We start from the raw sequence: 15,036 nt of genomic DNA on the forward strand, positions 1-15,036 counted from the left end.
ACACAAGCTGTGATGACAGAGTGAACCATCTACTCCTAGTACAGTTTATACATCCGTTTTCTCAACACTCCTGTTATCCACTCTGTGAATTTACTGTTTGATTCTTTGACTGAATTCATTATTTGAATATTGTCCTTTGTACTGGAGCTTTATGAGGAAAACAGGTTAGACTCCCCACCTTGTTGTTCTTAACATAGAAGTCATGCTATGAACACAGTCAATCTCACTGTGATATGATCTAATATTGTCACGTTCTGACCTTAGTTATTTTGTTATGTCTTTGTTTTAGTATGATCAGGGCGTGAGTTGGGTGGGTTGTCTATGTTTGTTTTTCTATCGAGTTGGTATTTTCTGTGTTTGGCCTGGTATGTTTCTCAATCAGAGGCAGCTGTCAATCGTTGTCCCCGATTGAGAACCGTACTTAGAAAGCCTGTTTTCACCCTTGAGTTGTGGGTGATTATTTTCTGTTCAGTGTTTTTTCAGCACCACACAGGACTGTTGTTTTTTGTCGTTTTATTTGTTTTGTTCAGTGTTCATTACGGTTTTAAAAACATGAACACTTTGCCACGCTGCATCCTGGTCCTCACCTTCTTCCACCAAACGGTCCTTACAAATATTTCTGCTAAAGTTGATATGAACTGTAGTCCATTGAACCGGGCGTTCAAGTACCTGTTCTTGCTTTGATAACATCAGACCTTTTCAGGCGGCAGAGGGGGAAAAGATACCTTGTAGACCTCTGTGTATTCTGTACAAGGTGTTTTGTTCTGGAGCAGTATCTACCTGCCCATTCAGAGGAGGTAAAAACAAGAGTTCCATTCTATTCTGCAATTAAAGTCTCATTAAAAAAAAGTCCCCTTTTGTTCCTGGTTGGTTTATTCATCCAGAAGTTACTCACGTCAAATTAGCCATTTTCTTCACTCGGCTCAATAAGTGCAGCTAACAAAGCTCTCCATTCTGTTCCCACGTTAATACATGTAACTAGCTCTAATGGCTGTGTCTAGTTAACAGGCTGACAACACAAAGACTTGGTTATTAATACACCTGACAATAGGGCAGATAGATTTAATGTTATTTCAGAATTCAGAGACATGCCGGCTTCTATAATGGCTTCCATTGTATGGATAATAACTGAAGAAGAAATGACTTGCACCCAACCATTAGGTTGAGATTCTCTCAATGACTTGGGGTTTCTACCAGCTGGGTTTCTATGGTGACGTTGATTCATTCAGAAAGCTCATTCGGACCGTTTTTCTACGAACAAGCAGGATGGAGTAGAGACGTACGGCCCAAACCACATGAATTAACAGGACAATGTGGTCGATGAGTAAGAACACGACCAAACCACATGAATTAACAGGACAATGTGGTCGATGAGTAAGAACACGACCAAACCACATGAATTAACAGGACAATGTGGTCGATGAGTAAGAACACGACCAAACCACATGAATTAACAGGACAATGTGGTCGATGAGTAAGAACACGACCAAACCACATTAATTAACAGGACAATGTGGTCGATGAGTAAGAACACGACCAAACCACATGAATTAACAGGACAATGTGGTCGATGAGTAAGAACACGACCAAACCACATGAATTAACAGGACAATGTGGTCGATGAGTAAGAACACGACCAAACCACATGAATTAACAGGACAATGTGGTCGATGAGTAAGAACACGACCAAACCACATGAATTAACAGGACAATGTGGTCGATGAGTAAGAACACGACCAAACCACATGCATTAACAGGACAATGTGGTCGATGAGTAAGAACACGACCAAACCACATGAATTAACAGGACAATGTGGTCGATGAGTAAGAACACGACCAAACCACATGAATTAACAGGACAATGTGGTCGATGAGTAAGAACACGACCAAACCACATGAATTAACAGGACAATGTGGTCGATGAGTAAGAACACGACCAAACCACATGAATTAACAGGACAATGTGGTCGATGAGTAAGAACACGACCAAACCACATGAATTAACAGGACAATGTGGTCGATGAGTAAGAACACGACCAAACCACATGAATTAACAGGACAATGTGGTCGATGAGTAAGAACACGACCAAACCACATGAATTAACAGGACAATGTGGTCGATGAGTAAGAACACGACCAAACCACATGAATTAACAGGACAATGTGGTCGATGAGTAAGAACACGACCAAACCACATGAATTAACAGGACAATGTGGTCGATGAGTAAGAACACGACCAAACCACATGCATTAACAGGACAATGTGGTCGATGAGTAAGAACACGACCAAACCACATGAATTAACAGGACAATGTGGTCGATGAGTAAGAACACAACCAAACCACATGAATTAACAGGACAATGTGGTCGATGAGTAAGAACACGACCAAACCACATGAATTAACAGGACAATGTGGTCGATGAGTAAGAACACGACCAAACCACATGAATTAACAGGACAATGTGGTCGATGAGTAAGAACACGACCAAACCACATGAATTAACAGGACCATGTGGTCGATGAGTAAGAACACGACCAAACCACATGAATTAACAGGACAATGTGGTCGATGAGTAAGAACACGACCAAACCACATGAATTAACAGGACAATGTGGTCGATGAGTAAGAACACGACCAAACCACATGAATAACAGGACAATGTGGTCGATGAGTAAGAACACGACCAAACCACATGAATTAACAGGACAATGTGGTCGATGAGTAAGAACACGACCAAACCACATGCATTAACAGGACAATGTGGTCGATGAGTAAGAACACGACCAAACCATGATACATTTGTTAGATGTTATTTCTATTTCACTGCAGTCATTATTCTCTCTCGCTGTATGTTTGAAAATACATTCATTATCAAAAAGGAAATCTTACACGAGTTAATTATTCAGATTCAGTTTGAGCTCTAGTCTTTTGTAGCAAAAAACGATGTAACGAATGTCGTCAGGAGAAGGAGAAGAGGACCAAGGTGCATCGTGGGTAAGTATTCATAATAGGTTTAATAAATACCAACACTTGAACAAAAACAACAAACAAACAGTTCTGCAAGGTGCAAATACACAACACAGAAAACAACTACCCACAAAACCCATTTGGGCAAGAGCTACCTAAGTATGGTTCTCAATCAGAGACAACGACAGACAAAAACATAGAAAAAAGAACATAGAATGCCCACCCTAGTCACACCCTGGCCTAACCAAAATAGAGAATAAAAAGCCTCTCTGTGGCCAGGGCGTGACAGTACCCCCCCCCCCCCCCCCCCAAAGGTGCGGACTCCGACCGCAAAACCTGATTCTAAAGGGGAGGGTCCAGGGGCCTTCTTTATGGCGGCGGCTCGGGTGCGGGACATGGACCCCGCTCCACCTTAGTCTTGGCCCACTTAGGTGGCGCCTCTGGGGACCCTTGCAGCGGGCGCCACTGGACTGAAGGGCACCTCTGGACTGAGGGGCACCTCTGGCGGCTCCGGAGTGAAGGGCGACTCTGGCGGCTCAGGAGTGACGGGCGACTCTGGCGGCTCCGGAGTGACGGGCGGCTCTGGCGGCTCCGGACAGACGGGAGACTTGGTTCTGGGAGCAGGCACAGGACTCACCAGGCTGGGGAGACATACAGACGGCCTCCTCCTTGGCCGAGGCACCGGATGCACTGGGCCGTGGAGGCGCACTAGAGGTCTCGAGCAACGAGCCTGCACAACCTGTCCTGGCTGGATACCCCCTTTAGCCCGGCAAGTGCGGAGAGTTGGAACAGGCCGCATTGGGCTGGTGCCGTATAACCCGGGCCGAGGAGACGCACTGGAGACCAGATGCGCTGAGCCGGCATCATCCCTCCTTGGCTCGAGGCACACTCTAGCCCGGCCGATTCGAGGAGCTGCGATGTAGAGCACCGGGCTATACGTGCGCACTAGGGACACCGTGCGCTTCACCGCATAACACGGTGCCTGCCCGGTCACTCTCTCGCCACGGTAAGCACGGGGAGTTGGCTCAGGTCTCCTACCTGACTCCGCCAATCTCCCCGTGTGCACCCCCCCCCCCCCAAATAATTCTGGGGCTGCCTCTCGTGCACGTTACCCAGAGCCAATTCCTCGTAGTGTCGCCGCTCCACTCGAGCTGCCTCCAGCTCCTCTTTCGGACGGCGATACTCTCCCGGCTGTGCCCAGGGTCCCTTCCGTCCAATATTTCCTCCCATGTCCAGTAGTCCATTACACGCTGCTTGGTCCTTTGGTGGTGGGTAGTTCTGTAACGAATGTGGTGGGGAGAAGGAGAAGAGGACCAAGGTACAGCGTGGTAAGTATTCATAATATGTTTAATAAATACCAACAAAAACAACAAACGAACAGTTCTGCAAGGTGCAATACACAACACAGAAAACAACTACCCACAAACACAGGTGGGAACAGGCTACCTAAGTATGGTTCTCAATCAGAGACAACGACAGACAAAAACATAGAAAAAAGAACATAGAATGCCCACCCTAGTCACACCCTGGCCTAACCAAAATAGAGAATAAAAAGCCTCTCTATGGCCAGGGCGTGACAAACAATCCCCACAGGAAGTACAGACTCCTAGGCAGGAATTACAGACTCCTAGGCAGGAAGTACAGACTCCTTGGCAGGAAGTACAGACTCCTAGGCATGAATTACAGACTCCTAGGCAGGAAGTACAGACTCCTAGGCAGGAAGTACAGACTCCTTGGCAGGAAGTACAGACTCCTAGGCATAGCAATAAACATAATGGACCCCAGCCTACTTTTATTTTCCCCTCTACTAAAATGGAACATTTCTATTTTGGAACAGAGTTGAGAACACACAGGTACAGATTCTAATGATTCTGGTTATTGACAGTTTCCAGGATATTGGTTTAGTTGAGTTTCTAAATGTGTTGACACACACACACACACAGAGAACACAGTGGAGAACAGAACATAGCGAGCCAAAGCCAACAGACAGGGTGATAGTGAGTGTTTATAAGTGTTTATAAAAGTGGCAGCAATATAGAGAGAACCAGTAGGAAGGAGAGAGCAGAACCAGTAGGAAAGAGAGAGCAGAACCAGTAGATAGGTGAGAGCAGAACCAGTAGATAGGAGGGAGCAGAACCAGTAGATAGGAGAGAGCAGAACCAGTAGGAAGGAGAGAGCAGAACCAGTAGGAAGGAGAAAGCAGAACCAGTAGATAGGAGAGAGCAGAACCAGTAGGAAGGTGAACGCAGAACCAGTAGATAGGAGAGGGCAGAACCAGTAGATAGGAGAGAGCAGAACCAGTAGATAGGAGGGAGCAGAACCAGTAGACAGGAGAGAGCAGAACCAGTAGACAGGAGAGAGCAGAACCAGTAGATAGGAGAGAGCAGAACCAGTAGATAGGAGAGAGCAGAACCAGTAGATAGGAGAGAGCAGAACCAGTAGATAGGAGAGAGCAGAACCAGTAGATAGGAGAGAGCAGAACCAGTAGACAGGAGAGAGCAGAACCAGTAGACAGGAGAGAGCAGAACCAGTAGATAGGAGAGAGCAGAACCAGTAGATAGGAGAGAGCAGAACCAGTAGATAGGAGAGAGCAGAACCAGTAGATAGGAGAGAGCAGAACCAGTAGGAAGGAGAGAGCAGAACCAGTAGATAGGAGAGAGCAGAACCAGTAGATAGGAGAGAGCAGAACCAGTAGATAGGAGAGAGCAGAACCAGTAGACAGGAGAGAGCAGAACCAGTAGATAGGAGAGAGCAGAACCAGTAGATAGGAGAGGGCAGAACCAGTAGATAGGAGAGAGCAGAACCAGTAGATAGGAGAGGGCAGAACCAGTAGATAGGAGAGAGCAGAACCAGTAGACAGGAGAGAGCAGAACCAGTAGATAGGAGAGGGCAGAACCAGTAGATAGGAGAGAGCAGAACCAGTAGATAGGAGAGGGCAGAACCAGTAGATAGGAGAGAGCAGAACCAGTAGATAGGAGAGAGCAGAACCAGTAGATAGGAGAGAGCAGAACCAGTAGATAGGAGAGAGCAGAACCAGTAGATAGGAGAGAGCAGAACCAGTAGGAAGGAGAGAGCAGAACCAGTAGATAGGAGAGAGCAGAACCAGTAGATAGGAGAGAGCAGAACCAGTAGGAAGGATAGAGCAGAACCAGTAGGAAGGAGGGAGCAGAACCAGTAGATAGGAGAGAGCAGAACCAGTAGATAGGAGAGAGCAGAACCAGTAGACAGGAGAGAGCAGAACCAGTAGACAGGAGAGAGCAGAACCAGTAGATAGGAGAGAGCAGAACCAGTAGATAGGAGAGAGCAGAACCAGTAGACAGGAGAGAGCAGAACCAGTAGATAGGAGAGGGCAGAACCAGTAGATAGGAGAGAGCAGAACCAGTAGGAAGGAGAGAGCAGAACCAGTAGATAAGGAAGAGCAGAACCAGTAGACAGGAGAGAGCAGAACCAGTAGATAGGAGAGAGCAGAACCAGTAGGAAGGTAAGAGCAGAACCAGTAGATAGGAGAGAGCAGAACCAGTAGATTGGAGCGATAAGTGAAAGAGAGAGAGGCAAATGAGAGAGGAATACTCAGTTCTGTGTATGACCTCACTCTGAAAGCATCCCGCTGGCGCCTGAACTAATGACACCACAACTACAACATAAGCGTGACGATTAGATGAAAGGGCTTCAGCAAGGAATTCCCGTAAGACTACTTCATACCCTGCCCTTGCAGAGGTAGGCCTATTTGTCTGCCAGATCTGTCAGCTTCTATGCATATTGATAGTCTTACGCTTCTGTTAGATGTTGATACCTTTCTTTACTTATTCTCCTTCGTTCCTTAAAGAACAGGGCCTGTACTCGTGTTTCAGGGGAGGTTTCTTTACATCGTTCCTTAAAGAACAGGGCCTGTACTCGTGTTTCAGGGGAGGTTTCTGTACGTCGTTCCTTAAAGAACAGGGCCTGTACTCGTGTTTCAGGGGAGGTTTCTTTACATCGTTCCTTAAAGAACAGGGCCTGTACTCGTGTTTCAGGGGAGGTTTCTTTACGTCGTTCCTTAAAGAACAGGGCCTGTACTCGTGTTTTTTTGATACCGTTCCACTGATTCCACTCCAGTCATTACCACGAGCCCCGTCCTCCCCAATTAAGGTTTCACCAAACTCCTGTGTCGGGTTTGTACACCTTTTCAGTACATCTCTGTCATATAATCCTCTGAAACCTTCCCCTTGGATTGATGTAATACGAACAATGAATGCCAGAACTGTTCATCAGCTGATGAGTTTAGAGCTCCATAGTTTAGGAATATAAACTGTTAAAACCAAATATATTTCTGTAATATATTGCCACTTCTCTTTAGAGATTGATGTAATGCAGCCAGACAGATCACTGTTGGTGGAAGCAGGTCCCTGTCTTTTACAGTGAGTAAATGGTTGACATCAGTGTTGTTCACACGGCCCTGTAATTTAAACTAACTCCATACAGTCTGATACATTTAGTTTATAGCAGGGTAATAAAAGATATGTTTTTCATGTCTACTGTGACTCGTGATCAATGCTGTGGATATAACGTGATTCGCAGATTGTGTCTATGAAACTGTGTAGCCACCAAATGACCAATGAATCCCATGTCCCAGAGTTGTGGTCTTTGGTCGGATTAGGCCTCTTGTGTGGTGTGGAATACTTCTAATGACTCTCATCTCTCAGCTGTTGGCCAGGTTCACATCCATAGTTTGGAGCGATCCATCTAATCCTCTCAAACAATGCCAACCAATGATTTCCCATGGAGGTGCAATATCTTTGAGTTCACAGAAAGTGTTAAACTGGGTACAAGGTATGATGTGTGTTGTGACTCATAGATGTGAGTTCAGAACACGTTATAGAATGGATTAATACTTCTAACAGACCTGGACCACTAATAGAACTGTATAATATAACTGGACCTCTAATAGAACTGTATAATATATTTGGACCTCTAATAGAACTGTATAATATATTTGGACCTCTAATAGAGCTGTATAATATATTTGGACCTCTAATAGAGCTGTATAATATATTTGGACCTCTAATAGAGCTGTATAATATATTTGGACCACTAATAGAACTGTATAATATATTTGGACCTCTAATAGAACTGTATAATATATTTGGACCTCTAATAGAACTGTATAATATATTTGGACCTCTAATAGAACTGTATAATATATTTGGACCACTAATAGAACTGTATAATATATTTGGACCTCTAATAGAGCTGTATAATATATTTGGACCTCTACCGGCCTGGTACAGATTGTGGGGTTACAGCAGGGTCACTTTATGAGTCTGCATGTCAATCTCCTCTATAGGACACTAGCTAGCTCTAATGAAGTTACGTTGCCAAGGACTCTTAGCACTATCCTCACCAAACATAACAGCAGTAAAGGCATGACCTCTCTACTAATAAAAACATAGTAAATTATTCCTTTGTCTTGTTGGTCCAGTGACCTACATGTGGGAAGCCAGCCTCAAGACAGGTTGTGAAAAAGCTTACTCATAATTCTCCTCTCTCATATTCCCAGTGAAGTACATGAGAGAAGCCAGCCCCTATGTGAAGAAGGGTTCTCCTGTGTCAGAGATAGGCTGGGAGACGCCCCCACCTGAGTCCCCGAGGCTGGGTAGCCCCCACCGTGACGTCCCCGTCACCCCCACCATGTCCCTACAGGGGGACAGGAGGTACATCCCCTTAAAGATGTGTTACGTCACCAGGAGCATGACTTCTCCAGACCCTGGAAACAGGTAAAGGCTCCAGCTTCATTCTGCATTACTATTATTCTGTTTCCCCCCCGTATATTATTATTATCTACAGGGGCGTAACGGCAGGGGGTGCAGGGCTAGGTGGGGTAACACTTCTACAATTAGAATTGATTGGATTTATATTGCGAGTGTTTTGCCAGATGCAGAGCCTTCAGAAAGTAGTCACACCCCTTCACTTGTTCCACATGATGTTGGGTTACAGCCTGAATTCAAAATGGATTCCATCACATTATGTTGGGTTACAGCCTGAATTCAAAATGGATTCCATCACATTATGTTGGGTTACAGCCTGAATTCAAAATGGATTCCATCACATTTTTTTCGGCCCACCCATCTACACACAATAACCCATAATAACAAAGTGAAAACATGTTTTTAGCAAATGTATTGAAAACTAAATACAGAAATATCTCATTTACATAGGTTTTCCCACCTCTGAGTCAATAATCAAATGTATTTATAATCAATCAATCAAGTTTATTTATAAAGCCCTTCTTACATCAGCTGATGTCACAAAGTGCTGTACAGAAACCCAGCCTCAATACATGTTAGAATTACATTCGGCAGTGATTACAGCTGTGAGTCTTTCTGGGTAAGTCTCTAAGAGCTTTGCTCACCTAGATTGTACAATATTTGCACATTATTGAAGGTGCTGAAGGTGCTGTAATAAAAGCAACACGTTACATTGTGACGGAGGAGAGACTCATTTCATCCACCAACAATGAGTAACTCCCACCACTTGTTTTTCCTGTGACAGTGTAACAGGGATAGTCATCTCTGGGACGGTGTAACAGGGATGGTCGTCTCTGTGACAGTGTAACAGGGATGGTCGTCTCTGGGACAGTGTAACAGGGATGGTCGTCTCTGTGACGGTCACAATGGATTAACTGCTGCGGTTCTCAACTATCAGAGTGTTCAGACTTTAAGAGATGTTACCTTGATTAACCAACACAGAGAAACAGTTTCTATCTGACACACATAGCCTACCTTGATTAACCAACACAGAGAAACGGTTTCTATCTTAATTAACCAACACAGAGATACAGTTTCTACCTTAATTAACCAACACAGAGAAACAGTTTCTATCTGACACACAAAGTCTATCTTAATTAACCAACACAGAGAAACAGTTTCTATCTTAATTAACCAACACAGAGAAACAGTTTCTACCTTAATTAACCAACACAGAGAAACAGTTTCTATCTGACACACAAAGTCTATCTTAATTAACCAACACAGAGAAACAGTTTCTATCTGACACACATAACCTATCTTAATTAACCAACACAGAGAAACGGTTTCTATCTGACACACATAGCCTAACTTAATTAACCAAAACAGAGAAACAATTTCTATCTGACAAACAGTTTCTACCTTAATTAACCAACACAGAGAAACAGTTTCTACCTTAATTAACCAACACAGAGAAACAGTTTCTACCTTAATTAACCAACACAGAGAAACAGTTTCTACCTTAATTAACCAACACAGAGAAACAGTTTCTATCTGACACACATAGCCTACCTTAATTAACCAACACAGAGAAACAGTTTCTATCTGACACACATAACCTTAATTAACCAACACAGAGAAACGGTTTCTATCTGACACACATAGCCTACCTTAATTAACCAACACAGAGAAACAGTTTATATCTGACACACATAGCCTACCTTAAGTAACCAACACAGAGAAACAGTTTCTATCTGACACACATAGCCTACCTTAATTAACCAACACAGATAAACAGTTTCTATCTGACACACATAGCCTACCTTAATTAACCAACACAGAGAAACAGTTTCTATCTGACACACATAGCCTACCTTAATTAACCAACACAGAGAAACAGTTTCTATCTGACACACATAGCCTACCTTAATTAACCAACACAGAGAAACGGTTTCTATCTGACACACATAGCCTACCTTAATTAACCAACACAGAGAAACAGTTTCTATCTGACACACATAGCCTACCTTAATTAACCAACACAGAGAAACAGTTTCTATCTGACACACATAGCCTACCTTAATTAACCAACACAGAGAAACGGTTTCTACCTGACACACATAACCTTAATTAACCAACACAGAGAAACGGTTTCTATCTGACACACATAGCCTACCTTAATTAACCAACACAGAGAAACAGTTTATATCTGACACACATAGCCTACCTTAAGTAACCAACACAGAGAAACAGTTTCTATCTGACACACATAGCCTACCTTAATTAACCAACACAGATAAACAGTTTCTATCTGACACACATAGCCTACCTTAATTAACCAACACAGAGAAACAGTTTCTATCTGACACACATAGCCTACCTTAATTAACCAACACAGAGAAACAGTTTCTATCTGACACACATAGCCTACCTTAATTAACCAACACAGAGAAACGGTTTCTATCTGACAAACATAGCCTACCTTAATTAACCAACACAGAGAAACAGTTTCTATCTGACACACATAGCCTACCTTAATTAACCAACACAGAGAAACAGTTTCTATCTGACACACATAGCCTACCTTAATTAACCAACACAGAGAAACGGTTTCTACCTGACACACATAGCCTACCTTAATTAACCAACACAGAGAAACGGTTTCTACCTGACACACATAGCCTACCTTAATTAACCAACACAGAGAAACGGTTTCTACCTGACACACATAGCCTACCTTAATTAACCAACACAGAGAAACGGTTTCTATCTGACACACATAGCCTACCTTAATTAACCAACACAGAGAAACAGTTTCTATCTGACACACATAGCCTACCTTAATTAACCAACACAGAGAAACAGTTTCTATCTGACACACATAACCTTAATTAACCAACACAGAGAAACGGTTTCTTTCTGACACACATAGCCTACCTTAATTAACCAACACAGAGAAACGGTTTCTATCTGACACACATAGCCTACCTTAATTAATCAACACAGAGAAACGGTTTCTATCTGACACACATAGCCTACCTTAATTAACCAACACAGAGAAACGGTTTCTATCTGACACACATAGCCTACCTTAATTAACCAACACAGAGAAACAGTTTCTACCTGACACACATAGCCTACCTTAATTAACCAACACAGAGAAACAGTTTCTATCTGACACACATAGCCTACCTTAATTAACCAACACAGAGAAACGGTTTCTATCTGACACACATAGCCTACCTTAATTAACCAACACAGAGAAACGGTTTCTATCTGACACACATAGCCTATCTTAATTAACCAACACAGAGAAACGGTTTCTATCTGACACACATAGCCTACCTTAATTAACCAACACAGAGAAACGGTTTCTACCTGACACACATAGCCTACCTTAATTAACCAACACAGAGAAACGGTTTCTATCTGACACACATAACCTTAATTAACCAACACAGAGAAACGGTTTCTACCTGACACACATAGCCTACCTTAATTAACCAACACAGAGAAACGGTTTCTATCTGACACACATAGCCTACCTTAATTAACCAACACAGAGAAACAGTTTCTATCTGACACACATAGCCTACCTTCATTAACCAACACAGAGAAACGGTTTCTATCTGACACACATAGCCTACCTTAATTAACCAACACAGAGAAACGGTTTCTACCTGACACACATAGCCTACCTTAATTAACCAACACAGAGAAACGGTTTCTATCTGACACACATAACCTTAATTAACCAACACAGAGAAACGGTTTCTATCTGACACACATAGCCTACCTTAATTAACCAACACAGAGAAACAGTTTCTATCTGACACACATAACCTTAATTAACCAACACAGAGAAACGGTTTCTATCTGACACACATAGCCTACCTTAATTAACCAACACAGAGAAACAGTTTCTACCTGACACACATCGTCTATCTTAATTAACCAACACAGAGAAACAGTTTCTACCTGACACACATCGTCTATCTTAATTAACCAACACAGAGAAACAGTTTCTATCTGACACACATAGTCTATCTTAATTAACCAACACAGAGAAACAGTTTCTATCTGACACACATAACCTTAATTAACCAACACAGAGAAACGGTTTCTACCTGACACACATAGCCTACCTTAATTAACAAACACAGAGAAATGGTTTCTATCTGACACACATAGCCTACCTTAATTAACCAACACAGAGAAACGGTTTCTATCTGACACACATAGCCTACCTTAATTAACCTTATGTCCTCAGCTTTACCTTTACTTTAGGGACAAACTGATCATGCTCGCCTTGTCTTTAGATATTTTTTTAAATTATTTATTTTACCGTTATTTAACTAGACAAGTCAGTTTAAGAACAGATTCTTATTTACAATGACGGCCTAGGAACAGTGGGTTAACTGCCTTGTTCAGGGGAAGAACAACAGATTTTTACCTTCTCAGCTCGGTGGTTCAGTCTAGCAACCTTTCGGTTACTAGTCCAACACTCGGACCACTAGTCTACCCGCCCCTACACTCTAACCACTAGGCTACCTGCCGCCCCTACACTCTAACCACTAGGCTACCTGCCGCCCCTACACTCTAACCACTAGGCTACCTGCCGCCCCTACACTCTAACCACTAGTCTACCTGCCGCCCCTACACTCTAACCACTAGGCTACCTGCCGTCCCTACACTCTAACCACTAGGCTACCTGCCGCCCCTACACTCTAACCATTAGGCTACCTGCCGTCCCTCCACTCTAACCACTAGGCTACCTGCCGTCCCTACACTCTAACCACTAGGCTACCTGCCGTCCCTCCACTCTAACCACTAGGCTACCTGCCTGCCCCTACACTCTAACCACTAGGCTACCTGCCGTCCCTACACTCTAACCACTAGGCTACCTGCCGTCCCTACACTCTAACCACTAGGCTACCTGCCGCCCCTACACTCTAACCACTAGGCTACCTGTCGTCCCTACACTCTAACCACTAGGCTACCTGTCGTCCCTACACTCTAACCACTAGGCTACCTACCGTCCCTCCACTCTAACCACTAGGCTACCTGCCGTCCCTACACTCTAACCACTAGGCTACCTGCCGCCCCTACACTCTAACCACTAGGCTACCTGCCGTCCCTACACTCTAACCACTAGGCTACCTGCCGCCCCTACACTCTAACCACTAGGCTACCTGTCGTCCCTACACTCTAACCACTAGGCTACCTGTCGTCCCTACACTCTAACCACTAGGCTACCTGCCCGCCCCTACACTCTAACCACTAGGCTACCTACCGTCCCTCCACTCTAACCACTAGGCTACCTGCCTGCCCCTACACTCTAACCACTAGGCTACCTGCCGTCCCTACACTCTAACCACTAGGCTACCTGCCTGCCCCTACACTCTAACCACTAGGCTACCTGCCGCCCCTACACTCTAACCACTAGGCTACCTGCCTGCCCCTACACTCTAACCACTAGGCTACCTGTCGTCCCTACACTCTAACCACTAGGCTACCTGCCTGCCCCTACACTCTAACCACTAGGCTACCTGCCGTCCCTCCACTCTAACCACTAGGCTACCTGCCTGCCCCTACACTCTAACCACTAGGCTACCTGCCGCCCCTACACTCTAACCACTAGGCTACCTGCCTGCCCCTACACTCTAACCACTAGGCTACCTGTCGTCCCTACACTCTAACCACTAGGCTACCTGCCTGCCCCTACACTCTAACCACTAGGCTACCTGCCGTCCCTCCACTCTAACCACTAGGCTACCTGCGTGCCCCTACACTCTAACCACTAGGCTACCTGCCTGCCCCTACACTCTAACCACTAGGCTACCTGTCGTCCCTACACTCTAACCACTAGGCTACCTGCCTGCCCCTACACTCTAACCACTAGGCTACCTGCCGTCCCTCCACTCTAACCACTAGGCTACCTGCGTGCCCCTACACTCTAACCACTAGGCTACCTGCCGTCCCTCCACTCTAACCACTAGGCTACCTGCCGTCCCTACACTCTAACCACTAGGCTACCTGCCGTCCCTCCACTCTAACCACTAGACTACCTGCCCGCCCCTACACTCTAACCACTAGGCTACCTGCCGTCCCTACACTCTAACCACTAGGCTACCTGCCGTCCCTCCACTCTAACCACTAGGCTACCTGCCGTCCCTACACTCTAACCACTAGGCTACCTGCCGTCCCTCCACTCTAACCACTAGGCTACCTGCCTGCCCCTACACTCTAACCACTAGGCTACCTGCCGTCCCTACACTCTAACCACTAGGCTACCTGCCGCCCCTACACTCTAACCACTAGGCTACCTGCCTGCCCCTACACTC

The 15,036-nt window shown here is 44.7% G+C and overlaps 1 protein-coding gene across 2 annotated transcripts in view; it reads left to right on the forward strand.

The window, feature by feature from the left end:
- The window catches only part of LOC139394560 (beta-1-syntrophin-like), a 57,902-nt gene that overhangs the window by 6,646 nt on the left and 36,220 nt on the right, over positions 1 to 15,036 (forward strand). For both annotated transcript variants that reach the window (XM_071142655.1, XM_071142656.1), the window contains exon 2: positions 8,506 to 8,722. In XM_071142655.1, the coding sequence (XP_070998756.1) occupies positions 8,506 to 8,722 (217 nt within the window). The remainder of the gene's footprint in view (positions 1 to 8,505; positions 8,723 to 15,036) is intronic.

The sequence above is a fragment of the Oncorhynchus clarkii genome, unplaced genomic scaffold (assembly GCF_045791955.1).
Source record: "Oncorhynchus clarkii lewisi isolate Uvic-CL-2024 unplaced genomic scaffold, UVic_Ocla_1.0 unplaced_contig_9003_pilon_pilon, whole genome shotgun sequence".
NCBI classification, from domain to species: domain Eukaryota; kingdom Metazoa; phylum Chordata; class Actinopteri; order Salmoniformes; family Salmonidae; genus Oncorhynchus; species Oncorhynchus clarkii.